Source organism: Canis aureus, chromosome 28, assembly GCF_053574225.1.
Source record: "Canis aureus isolate CA01 chromosome 28, VMU_Caureus_v.1.0, whole genome shotgun sequence".
Lineage (NCBI taxonomy): Eukaryota > Metazoa > Chordata > Mammalia > Carnivora > Canidae > Canis > Canis aureus.
The window spans coordinates 23,771,090-23,788,686 of record NC_135638.1 but is presented as its reverse complement, the minus strand read 5'-3'; the positions used below and the strand labels follow the sequence as shown (position 1 = coordinate 23,788,686).

The 17,597-nt window shown below is 34.0% G+C and overlaps 1 protein-coding gene across 4 annotated transcripts in view; it reads left to right on the top strand.

Moving 5' to 3' along the window:
• The window catches only part of C28H8orf34 (chromosome 28 C8orf34 homolog), a 406,660-nt gene that overhangs the window by 291,754 nt on the left and 97,309 nt on the right, over window positions 1-17,597 (top strand). For all 4 annotated transcript variants that reach the window (XM_077876661.1, XM_077876660.1, XM_077876663.1 and 1 more), the window contains exon 10: window positions 5,076-5,152. In XM_077876661.1, the coding sequence (XP_077732787.1) occupies window positions 5,076-5,152 (77 nt within the window). The remainder of the gene's footprint in view (window positions 1-5,075; window positions 5,153-17,597) is intronic.

Here is a 17,597-nt window from a genome sequence, read left to right as displayed (position 1 = left end):
TATAATCTATCTATCATCTATCTATCTATCTATCTATCTATCTATCTATCTATCTACATTTTTTTTTACTTTACATATATATTATTTTACAATTGACCTCTGACCAACATGAGGGTTAGGGGTGCCAACCCTCTGCACAGTTGAAAATTGAAGTATGACTTTTGATTCACCAAAAACTTAACTACTAATAACCTACAGTTGACCAGAAGCCTTACCAATAATATAAACAGTTGATTAACACATATTTTATATGTTATATGTATTATATACTGTATTCTTACAATAAAGCAAGTTAGAGAAAATAAACTGTTATTAAGAAAATCATAAAGAAAAGACATTTATAGTACTGCACTGTATTTATTGAAAGAAATCCATGTATAAGAGGACCCATGAAGCTAAAAGAACTCATATTGTTCAAAAGCCAAATATATATACTTTTTTTACATGTCAAATGTTAACAACATTAAACATTAAAAAACTAAATGTTGAGGCATCTGGGTAGCTCAGTTGGTTAAGTGTCTGCCCTCTGCTCAGGTAATGATTTCAGGGGATCAAGCCCAGCATCAACCTCCCTGTTAAGTGGGTAGTCTGCTTCTCTATCTCCCTCTGCCCCTCCTCTCCTTCATGTGCTCTCTCTCTCTTTCAAATAAATAAAATCTTAAAACAAAGAAATGTTGTGGGAATGTAAACCAATGCCAGTGTAGCATGACACAAGAAATGATAATAGTTTCTTTATACTCAAATCTCTTGCAGTACTGATGAGATGACAGCACTCTCATGGTAGACCTTTAACATTGACAATGAAAGTTAAACAATATGGCACTAGCAACATGGAGGACCCAGGTCAACCATTCCTTGACACCCTAGGTTTGGAGTCAGCCTAGCTTCTCTTCATTGATAGCCTTGCATGTGTACCTTTACTTAAGCCCTTCTTCCATGATTCATAATAAATCCTTTCTCCTCCATGATTCATGATAAATTCTTTCTCCTCCCCTCTGCCTATCTATAGCCTATGTTCTAAGGTCATCTCAAGTCTCCTCCTGTCCAGCCCACATCCATGTCTTCTTTTTCCTTTTCTTCCAATAGTGTTTCAATTACTTCTTGTGTGTTGATCTCGCTCAACTGAATTATATACTTTTTGAGGTTTTCTTGTGTACTGCATCATGCCTGGTATAAAACTAGACAAAAACCAGATATTATTTAATTACTGGACCATTATTGGTTTTTAATTTTATCAAAAGCACTGGAATCCATTAATCTACCAAGAAGATATATATATATATCTTTGAGCAATCATATTTGCATAATAATTGGGTACTGAGGGGTTTAAATTTTTTGGAAAATTTAACAATGCATCATCACTACTATGTGGTTGATTATACCTAATTGCATCCACTGGAGGAAAAATATTCATTAAGCTCCTTTCTTGAACTGCTTGTATCCTGAATTCTTCACATTCAAATTTTAGTAAACTTAATCAGCAAATTACAAAATATAAGTTTCTGATTCAGTACACTCTTTTCCACTTAAGATAGAGCACTAGATTCAGTAATTAAATATTTTTGGCATTATCCAAATGTGCTGATGTGCTTTTTATGTCAACTATACATCCACATTGAGCTTGGCTCAATAAACATACATATTCCTATGAATAGGTGTAACTTTCTACATAAAAAACCTGTTGTGACATAAATAGCAGAAGTAAAATTAATGAGAGGAAGAAGTTGGATATAGCTAAACATTGAGATAAATTCTACAGATTCCTAGATTCCTACCTGCGTGCCTAATCAACCACATTGGCTAAGTTTCTCATCCCAGTGCTGCCAGATACTGTTAGACTTTGATGAAATTATCGTGTCTATGTTTCGGTTTCTTCTTCTCTAAAATGAAAAGACAAGATAAATTCTAATATTTGAGAAATTGAGATACTCATTATTTCCTCCATGTGATTGAAAAAAGCTCAAAGAGTTCATTGCTTGTATTTTGAAAATCATTTATACTATATAAGTACAATAAGTAAGTATACTTTTATAAAGAAATTGCTCTGGAATACAGCAAAATAAGCTTACACATATGCATACACCAATTCTTGTTAATAAGCAATGCACTTAGAACACTTAAAAATGGAATGTTTAAGCATTAAATACTAAGATTTTATTTTCATGATGTCTTTTGTCCCTACTGGTATAATTAGACTGATATTCTGGCACTAGATTTGGACTATTTAGAAAGGTTCAACTTAACAACTTCCAATATGGATATGTGAATTCGCAAATATTCTGACAGTACTTCACCATTGTCCTTCTACACTAAGTTGAATGGATCTCACTATATATTGTAGATCTCTCTGGATATGGCACCAGTAACCAGGAAAAATTCAACCCAAACAAGAACAGAACAGAATGTAAAACCATTAAAACTTACCACTGCCTTCCCTTTATAAACATTCATTTTTCTTAAAAAATTCATACTGTAAAGGTGTTCAAGTATATTCCAAGAGAAAGAGTCATAGAAAATTATCTTGCTCAACTTGTTTTGAACCAAGTTGAACCATGCATGCACCAAGTTGAATGCATGACATATAGTATTTATCGAATTAAATGAATATACAAATGACCAAAAAAATGGATGAGTGAAGTGATGAGTATATACCTGCATTAAAAATCAAACAAAATGGGGATCCCTGGGTGGCTCAGACGTTTAGCGCCGCCATCTGCCTGGGGTGTGATCCTGGAGACTAGGGATCGTGTCCCACATCGGGCTCCCTGCGTGGAGCCTGCTTCTCCCTCTGCCTGTATCTCTGCCTCTCTCTCTCTCTGTGTCTCTCATGAATAAATAAAATCTTAAAAAAAAAAATCAAACAAAATGACAGGGGGGCCTGGTGGCTCAGTCATTTAAGCATCTGACTTTGGCTCAGGTCGTGATCTCTAGGTCCTGGGATTCAGCCCTCATCACCGAAGATCTGCTCAGGGCTCAGTGGGTAGTCTGCTTCTTTCTCTCCCTCTTCTTCTGCCCCTCCCCCTGTTCATGCTCGCTCTCTCTCTCTCTCTTTCTCTCAAATAAATAAATAAAATCTATAAAAAATAAAAATCAAACAGAATGACAGTACTCATTAAAATAATTAATTTGGGGTGCCTGGGTGGCTCAGTTCGTTAAGCAAACATCTTACCAGCTCTGGTCCTTGGGATCGAACCCCAAGTCAGGAAAGTCTGCTTGTCTTCTGCCTCTGCCCCTCCTGCTGCTTGTACTCTCTCTGTCTCTCTCAAATAAATAAATAAAATCTTTAAAAATAAATAAGATCATTAAGTCACTGAGAAGTTGAGAACTAACTCATAGTGCATCATTTCTAACCTAAAAAAAATCAACAAATCCACGAGAGTTGGTTTTCTTCTTCTGTATATGTAATTTGCTTTTGTAGTATAGAATATAACATATTAATATTATCTATTAAGTCAATATTCTACTTAAATAATAATTTTAATACATAAGTGAAACAAAAAATAGTGAGTGAATACTAAAATTACACTAATATTTGCTTACAGTTATATAAATATAATTAAGCCTTGCAGGACTTAAATTATGCTAGTTTATACATTCTAATTTAAAGAATCAATCTACTGTCATCCTTACAACTGGGTATTAGTAGATAGGGGTTCAAATATTCTTCATAAATGGATTAATATTTTTGAATTTGCTATAAATTCATGTATCCCGATTTATTATTTTATCAACAAAAATTTGCTTCTTTTTGATGTAATTGTTCTGTTTGGAAGGATGCTAGGTAACTTTTAAAATATACCTACAGCTTGAGAAAGTATGTCATTCTCCCAAAGTTAGAATTCTGTATTCTAGATAAAATATGTGCCCTGGGATTTAGTAATTTTTCTTCTTGAATGTAAAACTCTGAATTATTAGAGGCAGAGCTCCATGGTTCAAAAGCTATGATTATGGATTTGCACTAAGCTTTCCACTGTCTCTCTGGTATTAGGTGACCATTAAGCATTTGAAGGATTTAATGCTTTGATTTTCTTCCCAGAGTGCACATTTTACACAGTGGAAAAAAATCTGCCTCCATATGTGTGTGAATCTGAAGGAAAGTCTTCTTGAGGGACTCATATGGCTCTTTCAAACAAATATAAGAAAATCAATTTTAAAAGTTTCCAGTCATTTAAAATACTTTCCTCTTAACTGATTTTTGAAATTTGAATAGGTTATTAAAACACAGACTTTTTCTAATGCTCCATATATCTGTCCATATTGCTGAATTATTTATAACCCTTAGAAATCCTTTTTGTTATAATTAACTCAGCAGATATATGGAAAAGGTTGCCATCATTTTATTCATATATTAGAAAGCCAAACTCACCCACCTCTCAAATCTAGTCAAGCCAATTAATTACAACTTCTCACTTGATACTTAAAATGGAAAACCCACCACCATTTCATGGTATGCGCCCTTTTCCAAATTTTTTATAATTTGTCATCCCATTTAATAGATTTAATAGAGAGAAAACAAATTGGTGCTTAAATTGTGTAGCCAAAAAGAAGGAAGGAAAGAAGGAAGGAAAGAAGGAAGGAAGGAAGGAAGGAAGGAAGGAAGGAAGGAAGGAAGGAAGGAAGGAAGAAAGTGGAAAGGAGGGAGGGAGGGAGGGAGAGAGGGAAGGAAGGAAGGAAGGCAAGCAAGAAAGAAAGAAAGGAAAGAAGGAAAGGAGAAAAGAAGGAAAGAAAAAGAGAAAAAAAGACAGTAAATAGTATATAAAATCATAAGTCAGAAAATGGACATTAAATAAAATTTCCAAAGTTAGCTAAATCATATGCCAAAAACAAGCTTGCTCTGACTAATATAACTACAGTGGTCACACATTTTTTATTTCATCATGCCCTTCTCAGTTAGAAATAGTTAACATTTTCGTATTTTGTCTTTAAATTAAACATTCTCTGTTTAACTCACAAACACTATGAATTTTCAAAAACCAGTTCAGTCACTTTCCTAAACTTCTCATAATAGGTTTACGTATCACAGAGTTAGTAAGCAATATGTGACAACAACATATTCATTCTTTTTGTAAAAATAGATTCTTTACCTGGGACTGAAGAAGCACTAATGGAAGAAGGTGAAGAATTTGAGAAAGCCTCCAGATTAACAGGACCTGTAAGTACATTCGTTTACTTACTTTTTTCTTAGTTCCTAAAACCAGTGTATATTACCGATAGGAAAATTTAAAAGGAGTAGGAAAATAATATTCTTTAAATAAAAAATCTTTTCCAATGTGCATCCAACATATCCCATAAGGTCATGCTGAGTGCTTGTATCAGTAGGTAGCCAGCTTGATTACAGGTAAACAGCAAGGCTGCACTAAGCACTTTCAGCAATTGGGGAAGAAAATTTGAATGAGTTGGAAAAAGCTAAGTTCTGCTATTATTACCTGCTGACTTATGCACATGAATATTCTAAAAGATTATGAGCTGCCATCCTCAACTTCATTAACTATACACATCTTGATAAAAATGAAATGATTTGAATATCCTGAAAGTCTACTTATAACTTAAGCTTGGTTGTGAAGTCCTTGTGAAATTTTTGTTAAACCAGACCTTTTCAATAGAGTATATTGAGAAAAAAACCATTAAGTCTAAGATTTTCAATGAAATTTAATGTTAAAAGAATAAACACAGAAAAAATATAATCTACATAAATTCTAAGTGTAAAATTTATAAAAGATTTTGAGTTGCTATAAAAATGACTATACCATCTTGCATCATCCTAAATTTAATATTTAAACTGGGTTTATATACTACGATATTCTCTGTATTAACATGCTAGGGCTGCTGTAACAAAGCACACAGCCTGGGTGGCTAAACAACAGAAATTTATTTCTCACGGTTCTGGAGGCATGAGTCTGAGATCTAGGTGTTAGGATTTGTTTCTTCTGAGGCATCTCTCCCTCCTAAGTGATCTTCAGGTCTTAAAAGCTCTTAGCATCTCTCATCTGAGACTTTTTTCAGCCCAAACACAATCTGTTCTTTCAACAAATTCTTACATTGTGTAGTTTTCAAAGATTTCAGTACCTCTGATACTTTCTCTGAGCATATTCTTGTTTGCCAAGTCCCCTGTAAAGTGTGGGTTCTGCCGCAACCAAACCCAGGGTTCCGGATAACACTCCCACATCAGAGAGTATCATGGGGTATGCACTTGATCAAATATTATCTTTGGATTATAATCTGGGAATAAAAGATTCCCAGGAATATAAATATAAAAGGAAATTTCTGACATTTATAAAATTCAGTATGTTTTGATAATCTCATGATGATAAAAGCATGTTATCATTCAGGTTGTGAAATGTTTCATTCATTACTTTTTGCAAACATTTTTTTTAATTCCTCTGTGAATTTTACCAAAGTCTGTGTATCTCCCTTGTATGTAAAAGGATACTGCTAGATTCTTTTGCTAATCACTTTCTAAAATCAAGATGAATCCTGCCCACAGTATATGGCTTGCTCAATAATATCTAATAACCCAAAGGGGGAAAGAAAACTCAGTGATTTCAAACTGTGAGAGATTTTTGCTTTCTTTTCTCAGTGCTCATATAGTGCTTTCCTAATGCAAAAATTTGTTCTAAGCCAATTTTACTTGTTTTCACTTATCATTCATTAGATTTTGGATTCTTAAAAATTCTGCGATTCTATTTAATGTCAAAATAACTATTTAATTCTTTTTTGGAAGCCTACAGAATATAAACAATACATGGAGAAATAAATGAATATTAGGACCCTGAACATACTTTCTACACAATGGCTGCTTTTAATATGAAGAAAACATGGATTAAAAAAAGATGGTATTTTAGATGCAAATTCCCTAAATAATGTTTTTAGGATTGTATTTTTGGTAAATCAAAGAGAAAATTGTGGCTTTATCTAAATATTAATGGAGAATTGGAAGAAAACAGAACTTTTTTCTTTATTACCGTAAGAAATGCAAAATACTTCAAAGCAAATTTTGAGTCACATCCTGTAAAAATATACAACATGCCACAAATGTTGAAATCCATCTAGAGTAGTTTCAACACATGCTGTCTTATTTGCTAACTTTCCATGTTGGGTATTGGATATTAATAAGTAGGTAACAGACTCTTGAAAACTGTTTTCCCCAGTGGCTTAACTCGTGTTTAAAATATTTTGTGAATATTTTGTGAATATTTGAATGAGGTAAAGGCAACATTTAGATTTACATTTTTATCCTCCCTCAAATAAACAAGTCATTTTTTTGAAATTTCCCTTTCCTCCTTTCCTGCATTCTGGAATGTTTCTTAGCATAGGTACATGTTATGAAGATTAAAGCTAGATTTGTCAGAGGCATCTATTTATTAGAAATGAACCAAAAAAAGAAAATATTAGGAAGAAAATTCAAAGCAGCAGATATTGATTAATGACCTTTAGTTCATAAATATAGTACACAAAATTTTTTAGATCAGTGATTCATAAAGATTTAATATTAAGGGATGCCTAGGTGGCTCAGTGGTTGAGTGTCTCAACCACTCAGTCTCTGCTTTTGGCTCAGGTCGAGATCCTAGGGTCCTGGGATCGAGTTCTGCATCAGGCTCCCTGGAGAAAGCCTGGATCTCTCTCTGCTTATGTCTCTGCCTCTCTCTGTGTCTCTCATGAATGAATAAATAAAATCTTTAAAAACTTTAATATTATTTTTTTAATTTCACAATTTCTATAGCATTTTTAATCTTCATAATTCTATTTTGTTTTAAAAGTATATGTGCACATATATTTGCATAATGGGAAGATGAAAAGATAAGAAGCACATTTAATGTTCAATATCATACTGACCTTTTTTTTTCTTTGTAAATCTTTTATTTATTTTATTCATTAGTCAGTACCACCAGCCCATCATTAGCAGATTCTCATAGCATTTTACATAACTAGTCATCATTTCTTAAAGTGGCAGAAAAATTTTAAAAAGGATTCCTGTTAGGAAAGTTTTCCTGTTAGGAAAGTTCTTTTAGTTACTAAAAGTGTATTTTTTTTTAATTTATTTTTTATTGGTGTTCAATTTACTAACATACAGAATAACACCCAGTGCCCATCACCCATTCACTCCCACCCCCCGCCCTCCTCCCCTTCCACCACCCCTAGTTCGTTTCCCAGAGTTAGCAGTCTTTACGTTCTGTCTCCCTTTCTGATATTCCCCACACATTTCTTCTCCCTTCCCTTATATTCCCTTTCACTATTATTTATATTCCCCAAATGAATGAGAACATATAATGTTTGTCCTTCTCCGACTGACTTACTTCACTCAGCATAATACCCTCCAGTTCCATCCACGTTGAAGCAAATGGTGGGTATTTGTCATTTCTAATAGCTGAGTAATATTCCATTGTATACATAAACCACATCTTCTTTATCCATTCATCTTTCGTTGGACACCGAGGCTCCTTCCACAGTTTGGCTATCGTGGTAAAAGTGTATTTTTAACACGTTTTTCTTCTTCTACAGAGTTTATCTCTTAGAGGAGTTATGTTAAACAAACTAGAATGATAGTAGTAATAATAATATCACATCTTTCTATAGCACTTATTTTTTGTTAAGTGTTTTTACATACTTATTATCAATTGTCTCTGAGTTTTGGAAGTCCTTATGCACATAGGCTTGACAACCCTTCGGTGAAATCAGTAGTACTCTACATTTTAGGTGAGCATACTGATCTTCCCCAAAAATCTCGTGATTTGTCACATAAACAAGGCAGAACTAAAACTCCTGTGTCCCAGTGCCCCAAACTCTCACAGAACTTGTCAGGTCCCTACAATCACTAAGGTAGTAAGTAGAGCCACTATTAAATATAGTTACTTTATGTAATGTAGAAAAGATAAAAAGTAGGTCATTATCAGTAACCAATATCAAAGGTAGAATTATTCACTAGATTAAGTAGATAGTGAAAAAGTAGGAGTTTGAGGTACCAGATCATGACTGGTAATTTAAAAAAAATTATTTTACTTAAATACAATTAATTAACATATAGTATATGATTCATTTCAGAGGTAGAGGTTAGTGATTCATCAATTGCATATAACACTCAGTGCTCATTACATCATGTGCCCTCCTTAATGCCTGTTACCCAGTTACCCCATCCCCCCCCCGCCACTTCTCCTTCTGCAACCCTTTGTTTCCCACAGTTAGGAGTCTCTCATGGTTTGTCTTCCTCTCTAATTTTTGGCACTCAGTTTCCCCCCTTCCCTTATGGTCCCTTTCACCATTTCTTATATTCCACATGTGAGTGAAACCGTATGATAATTGTCTTTCTCTCACTGACTTATTTCACTCAGCATAATTCCTTCCAGTTCCATCCATGTCAATGTAAATGGTAGATATTCATCCTTCCTGATGGCTGAGTAATATTCCATTGTATATGTATATACATTGTATATACATATATATATTGTGGTTTGTCTTGTCATTTGCCTCACGTCACATAGACAAGCAGAACTAAAACTCCTGTGTCCCAGTGCCCCAAACTCTCACAGAACTTGTCGGGGTCCCTACAATCACTAAGGCATTAGAGACACTATTAAATATAGTTACTTTATGTAATGTAGAAAAGATAAAAAGGAAAAAAAAGATAAAAAGTAGGTCATTATCAGTAACCAATATCAAAGGTAGAATTATTCATTTGATTAAGTAGATAGTGAAAAAGTAGGAGTTTGAGGTACCAGATGATGACAGGTAATTTAAAAAAACTTATTTTACTTAAATTCAATTAATTAACTTATAGTATGTGATTAATTTCAGAGGTAGAGGTCAGTAATTCACATATATACCATATATACCACATATATATAGTGAAAATACAAATCAAAGCCACAATGAGATACCACTTTACACCCATATATATGGTATATATATATATGGCAAGTGATGTGGAGCATTTTTTCATGTGCTTCTTGGCCATGTGTATGTCTTCTTTGGAGAAATGTCTGTTCATGTCTTCTGCCCTTTCTTTTCTTTTTTTTTAATTTCTTTTTTTTTAAAGATTTTATTTATTCATAAGAGACACACAAAGAGAGAGAGAGAGAGAGAGGCAGAGGCATAGGCAGAGGGAGAAGCGGGCTCATGCAGGGAGCCTGATGTGGGACTCGATCCCAGGACTCTAGGATCACAACCTGAGCTGAAGGCAGGCGCTAAACCACTGAGCCACCCAAGCGTCCCACTTATGCCCATTTCTTGACTGGATTGTTTGTTACTTGGGTGTTGAGTTTGATAAGTTCTTTATAGATCTTGGACACTAGCCCTTTATCTGATATGTCATTTGCAAATATCTTCTCCCATTCTGTAGGTTGTCTTTGAGTTTTTTTGACTGCTTATTATACAGAAGCTTTTTGTCTTGATGAAGTCCCAAGGGAACTTGCCTTCATAAATGTGTCTTGCAAGAAGTTGCTGTGGCCAGTTCAAAAAGGCTGTTGCCTGTGTTCTCCTCTAGGATTTTGATGGATTCTTGTCTTATATTTAGATCTTTCATCCATTTTGAGTTTATTTTAGTGTATGGTGTAAGAGAATGGTCGAGTTTCATTCTTCCACATGTGGCTGTCCAATTTTCCCGACACCATTTGTTGAAGAGACTTTTTCCATTGGTTATTCTTTCCTGCTTTGTATGACAGGTAATTTTTTGTGAGAAGAAAGGATCAGTAAGTTTGAAACATAAATGACTAGTCTTGCTTGTTCTTAATTACTGAAGGAGTCTGAGAAACCAATGCAGCATATCAAGAAGGAGGATCTTAAAATTAGGGGAAAGAAAAGGGAAAAAGAAAATAACACATTTTGGAAAAAATATCCATGACAAATGATTCAAAAGTGAAACTCAGGGGATTCTAAAATTTTCAGGATTATAGATAAACTTTGATTACTTTTAAGCTTGAATAATATTATGCTTTGTTGATTAGTAAATAAAAAGTTTTGTTTAATAATGTAGGGACAAGTGACTGGCCTCTCTCTCTGTTTCTCTCTCTCCCTCTCTCTTTCTCTTCACTGATCCTTTTGATTTTCACTCACAAGTAGTAAGGTGTAGACTTGATGGTCTGAAGTTGAAATTTACCACACATACCACATTTTCCCATTACCCCATGAATATGAAGTTAAAAATAGTAAATTTTGGTTAGATATAAATATGATTCTCTTTTGATAACAACTATAATTGGAAGATACATAAGATACATAAGATACATAAGAATACGTGCATTCTTCCGGTAACACATGGAACTGATGTACAAATTCAGAAAAGAGTTTGGGTAAGAAGGACATTATTCCTAAATGAATTTCTTTTTACTGGAAAAAATTTAGGTGAATTAGTTTTTGTTAACTTAAAAAAAAATTGATTCAGCCAATGAAGTTTGTAGGTCAGCAAAGAGTTCCACCTGTATTTCTATTCCTGGTCTGATTGTTAATAATTACTGTGGAATCTTCTTTTAACCAATTCTTGGTGCCCTTGGGAATTATGTTAAACGAATTCCAGTACACATTGAGAGCACTGATTGCTGAGATTTAAGGGAAATTTTGCAATCTGCTGAAACCCTATGACTTTTCACAATAGGTAGGTTGCACGAATGTCCTTTATTTCTCCACTCTAGAAACCTACACACTATTTTCAAGCCAAATAGTGGATGTCTCCTTGGATATTCATTCCTTTTATCCCATTTCTTCCTTCCCAGATCTTTATTTCTTCTCTCATAAGCATGCCAAAAAAGACATAAAAGGTATAAAATTATAAATTATCACTTAGACTTAACAAAAAGCACAAAAGGATTTGTACCCATAGCTTTCCAGTAAAAACTACAGGTAAGAATATTTAGTGGACCTTTAGACTATTTCATTATGAATGTTGATATCCCTACTTCCTTTTTTTTTTTTTTAAATATTTTTTTTTCTTTTATTTATTTATGATAGTCACAGAGAGAGAGAGAGGCAGAGACACAGGCAGAGGGAAAAGCAGGCTCCATGCACCGGAAGCCCGACGTGGGATTCGATCCCGGGTCTCCAGGATCGCGCCCTGGGCCGAAGGCAGGCGCCAAACCGCTATGCCACCCAGGGATCCCGATATCCCTACTTCCTATCTTGTTTCTTACTAATATTATTCCATCCTATACACAACTCTCCCCACAGGAAAATTTTGTCTTTTCATCCTCCTCTCAATTCAACATCTTATATGTTTCCATAAAACAGCTTCCAAATTCTTTTTCATACTAAAGGATAATTTCATTAAATAAATATTGTTATACATATTTTGGAAGGTCTATAATTCTATGTAAATTGATTTAAAAAGCTGGTCAGCAGAAGCAATGTTGAATGAATTGGCTAATGAACATATGGTAATTTTTTCTTGCATTATGTCTCTAGGGTGAAAAATTAGACACCAACTAGCATATGGAATTAAGACTATACAAATTTCAACTTGTATTCTTGCAAAGTAAAAAAGAAAAGAAATTAATGTTCTTTATCATCTCACCAAATAAAAGTAATAAATCAGAGTGGATTTCATCTCTTGAAAGATAATGTTGACAAATTGTTGGCAGCTAATTGTAGCAATGAATTGTCTGCTAAGGAACAGCAAGGTAGTACATATTTCACTCAACCCTAAAGGCTTTTACCATTTCTTTTTCCTTCTAACTGTGGAATTTTGCTTGGCTTTATCACTCACAGATCTAGAACACCAATAAAATTGCTTAAAATTAAGTACTATATAGTAGGAAATATATTTGACCAACTTTTGGAATCTAGTGAGATTTTTCCTTTTGACATTTTAGGTCTGTTGATTTCTAACATACTGAGGACGGAAATATTTGCCCAAACCTATGCAAATATTATTTTCTAAAACATCTATGCATTTTTAAAATGTAACTTCATTTTACATGTCATTTTAAATGTCACATCTGCATCAGAAAAAAAGGCCTAAGATGGTAAAGTATGACATAATGAATGTTAAAACATTTATTGTAACTTTTGTCATTAGTCAATCTCTTTACATAATTTCACTGTTTTTCCATTAGTAAAATTATGAAATTATTTCTTAGAATCAGTTAAGTTCTGCATTTTAGTTTTAAGATAATTGGAAGGAAGAGTGACGTAGTACGCATTGATGTAGAACAAGTATGGTTGACTTCTAAGCAAATAATACCCAAGAAGATGTACAATAGCATGCTATTAATGTCCTGAGACCCCAACTCATGATGAGTCCACTAGTTCTTATAAATATGGTGGACAAAAGAGAAAATGCATTTTGACATTTTCTGTATTTTGACATTATTGCAAATTTTTTATTAAAATGATTGCCAGCTACTGAAAATTTCATTTGATTGGTATATAAGTAGACTGAAAAAGGAAAAAAAAAAAAACAATATAGATTATGTTTGTGTAGTGAGGTAAAACCCTTATACATACTCTGATCAGGAACTGTGTAATGTGTGTGCTGGTATGGCCTGTTATGTGTGAAATATATATATATATATATATATATATATATATATATATATTTTTTTTTTTTTTTTTAATTTACGCTAGTCACAGAGAGAGAGAGAGAGGCAGAGACACAGGCAGAGGGAGAAGCAGGCTCCATGCACCGGGAGCCCGATGTGGGATTCGATCCCGGGTCTCCGAAATCGCGCCCTGGGCCAAAGGCAGGCGCCAAACCGCTGCGCCACCCAGGGATCCCATGTGTGAAATATATTAAATTAATATTCAGTCACTAAGTGGAGATGAAAAAACATTAAGATCTTCGCAAAAAGGTTTTCTTTTATATGTCCATATTGTCCTTCAGCTAAGGGAACTACATAGACTACATAAAAATGATTAGATATAAAGTGCTTTCCTATAGAAACTTAAATATTTGTGAGCTTCCTTTCCTTGTGAACCACAGTGATCTTACCAAGGCCATTTTTTTGCCTATTATAAGAAGTGGTCATATATAAAGCTGAGTCTCAGAGATGTACTAACTCAAACTGAAAAAAGTATTATATATTCCTACTATTATGTTGACCTAACATGATGTATGTTAAAAGGGCATTAGGAGAAATAATATTTTAGGAACTATGTTTGAAGGGATCTTGATTGTTGGGTCAGATTGAATGACCATTCCTTTTTAAGACAGTGAACTCATTTGCTTCTTTTCCAAGCATCACAGATTTTTAAAGAGATTTCCAAATGTTAATAAAATAGCAACATCAATATCACATTCAATGTGCACAATGTTTTTTTTTTTAAAGATTTTATTTATTTATTCATGAGAATACACAGAGAGGAGAGAGAAGGAGAGGCAGAGACACAGGCAGAGGGAGAAGCAGGCTCCATGCAGGGAGCCCAACATGGGACTTGATCCTGGCTTTCCAGGATCACACCCTGGGCTGAAGGCAGCGCTAAACCGCTGAGACACTCGGGCTGCCCAATGTGCACAATATTTTTAAGCTACAATTTGATTTAACTTTCTGGCATCTCTGTTACAGTTTTCTTTATTTCAAATTTGTTTATTTTTATTACAAATATAATACTATTTATTATATAAATTTTGGAAAACCCAGTAAATAATATAATTTAAATCTAAAACCATAATATAAAAAGATGAATTGTCAAATTTTATTTTTCCAGTATTTTTAAGCATGTATATCATGCTTGTTATAAACATGTCATATCATAATTTAAAATTTGAACTATAGTCAACAAGGAACTTTACATTCTGCATTTCCTTACATAACATAATGACAATAGTCTCACATAAAATTCTCTGTAAACCTAAATTTAGTACCTATACATTATTGCAGGCTTAGCTGTTTTAGTATCAATTAGACCAAATCTCCTATCTTTTTAAAATTTAAGACTTTAATTTTCATGTCAAATCATAACACAGAGTTGTTATATTTGGTTTAATGTAAGATTTTTAGACTGGTTATGCCCAGCTAATTTGTCCTAGGCTGATAATGGTCATGAATTGGTGATAGAAATGTTGGGATCCAGACATTCCAGTCCTTCTGGTAACTGTTTTGAGTCTCATTCAGCTGCAAACAGCCTTTTCCAGGCCCCACTGTATGCGGTACAAATATATTTTCCATGTTTATTTTGATGTGAACGGGGCTGGGAATCACTGGTTTGGGTTGCTTCTGAGATTTTGGGCTTAGACATAATGCTTTAGAGACCAGCCATGCACAAAATCATCAGTGTCTCAGTGTTTTCCTTGGGCTAGTTTCTTAAAGGGTCAAATAGTATGGTATGAACTATTTCAAGTTTTTGACACATAACCAGAAAAAGTCCATTTTAACCAGAAATCTCCCAATCTTTACCAGAAGTAAGTGTTCTCTTAAAATGATAAAATAACAAATAAAAAATTCACAAAATTAATCTTTCATACAGATAAATGTAAAATGGAACATTTTTGGTCATTAATATTAGATTTCTTTGTTTACCAGTAAATTTCTTTGATTACTAATGAACAATTTTTACATATGTATATTAGACTCATGTAATTTCTATTTCTTATGAATTATTTTTCTTTGCCATTGGCCATATTTCCTTTGGGACTTTTGTTTTCCCATTGACTTGTTAGTGTTTATTAGACATTAAAAATGATGACTTTAAAAAAAAAATTGATGACTTTATGTTTCTGGTAAATATTTTAGTAAACTTTTTTGCCTTCTAATTTGTAGAAGAAAAAAAGCCATGATAGTTTTAAAAATTTTTTTTATTTATTCATGAGAATACACAGAGAGGAGAGAGAGAGAGGCAGAGACACAGGCAGAGGGAGAAGCAGGCTCCATGCAGGGAGCCCAAAGTGGGACTCAATCCCGGGACTCCAGGATCACACCCTGGGTGGAAGGCAGGCGCTAAACTGCTGAGCCACCCAGGGATCCCCTCTCTATATTTTAATATAGAAAAGACAAAGCCCTCATTTTCATTCTTTTTCCAAAATCAAAGAATTTAACCATTATACAATACTTAGCTATTCTTTATTACAACTCTGAAGCATCCCTGCTTATATATTTTTTAAATATAGGTTTAGGGTTTTGATCTTTTGACAGAAACTTGGTATATCATTTGTCAGAATATAGGAACCTACCCATCAGTTTCTACAGAATATTCAGTTTGCTTATATAAAAAGCACTTCACTTAGCAATTTTTACTGATTCTGAAACGAAGCTTCAATAATATTTACAAGAATCTTAAACATTAGAGACAGAACTGATATCTTAACTTCCGGTTATTTTGTTCAGTGTATTGGGACATTTTGATTCAGAAATAACACAAGTGTTTTGAGAAGAGAGGAAGCTGAGTAATTTGTAAGTAAGTGTCTGTGATATATATCAACTATAAAAAAGGTATTTGTATTTCTTCAGAATAATGAATCAGATGCTTTTATTTGTTTTACTAAAATCTGAATTTCTGGAATTGCCAGTTCCTTTGTTTTTTGCTTTTTAAATATTTATTGATAAAGTAGTTGCATTTCAATAGTGTAAAAGCTAGCATGTCACAAAAAAGAATTTCAGAAAGATTGCTTAATCAAAGAAGAAATATAGGTATTATTGTCTAAGGAAACAAACTTTAAATGATGTCAAGAAAACATAATCTAGAATTAACAGACATATTTACTTGAAGACCACACAAGTTGAGAAATATCTATGTAGAGTCTACTCTTCAAGAAGGGACAAAAGTATCCCAGCCTGGAGAACCTGTAACCGAAGGACAATAAAATGAGAGTGGAGAGGATCAGATCTTAGACATACAAGCCATTTATCTCTGCCAGGGATACCATTCCCTTATAATTGTCTCCTTCCTGTGGCTTCCCCATTTGAGATTAACTTGAGGGAAATCAATAAAACTTTGGTGGATTTGCCTCACTAGATTGTATTTCTGGTGGATCATAGGATGCATGAACACTTCCTGACTCCAATTTTCCCTTAGTCTTTTCCATGATCAATATATCTTCCACTTCCAAATCTTTTCTTTTTTTTTTTTAAGATTTTATTTTTATTCAGAGAGAGAGAGAGAGAGAGAGAGGCAGAGACACAGGCAGAGGAAGAAGCAGGCTCCATGCAGGAAGCCTGATGTGGGACTTGATCCCGGGTCCTCAGGATCACACCTCAGGCTGCAGGCGGCGCCTAACCGCTGCGTCACTGGGGCTGCCCTCCAAATCTTTTCTCTTTTCATTTATGTCTTCTGACCAACCACCCTCATCCTTAGAAGAAATTTCTTCCTATAGAATGCCACCACTGTTTCTCCCAGTCAACTAATCTAGGAAGCTGGCAACCATCCTAGATCCCTCTGTCTGCTCCGATCCTGAGTCAGGGAAGTTACACTTACCATTTTAACAACCCTGCACTAGTCTGTTGGAATTTATTTATCCACATGAAAGTCCAACCCAAGAATTTTCTGGCAGGTAGTGGACTACAAACTCTCTAGGAAGCCAGATCTTTCTACTTGAGATTCTCTGCTATAGATATTGATAGATAGGTAGAAGGATTCTATTTGAGAAAGGCTAGCAACTCTCTTATATTTCCCTTGAGAGCAGGGACTCTGGCTCTAACCATGTGAAATGCTTCAGCTTTATTTACATTAGCTTATTTAAA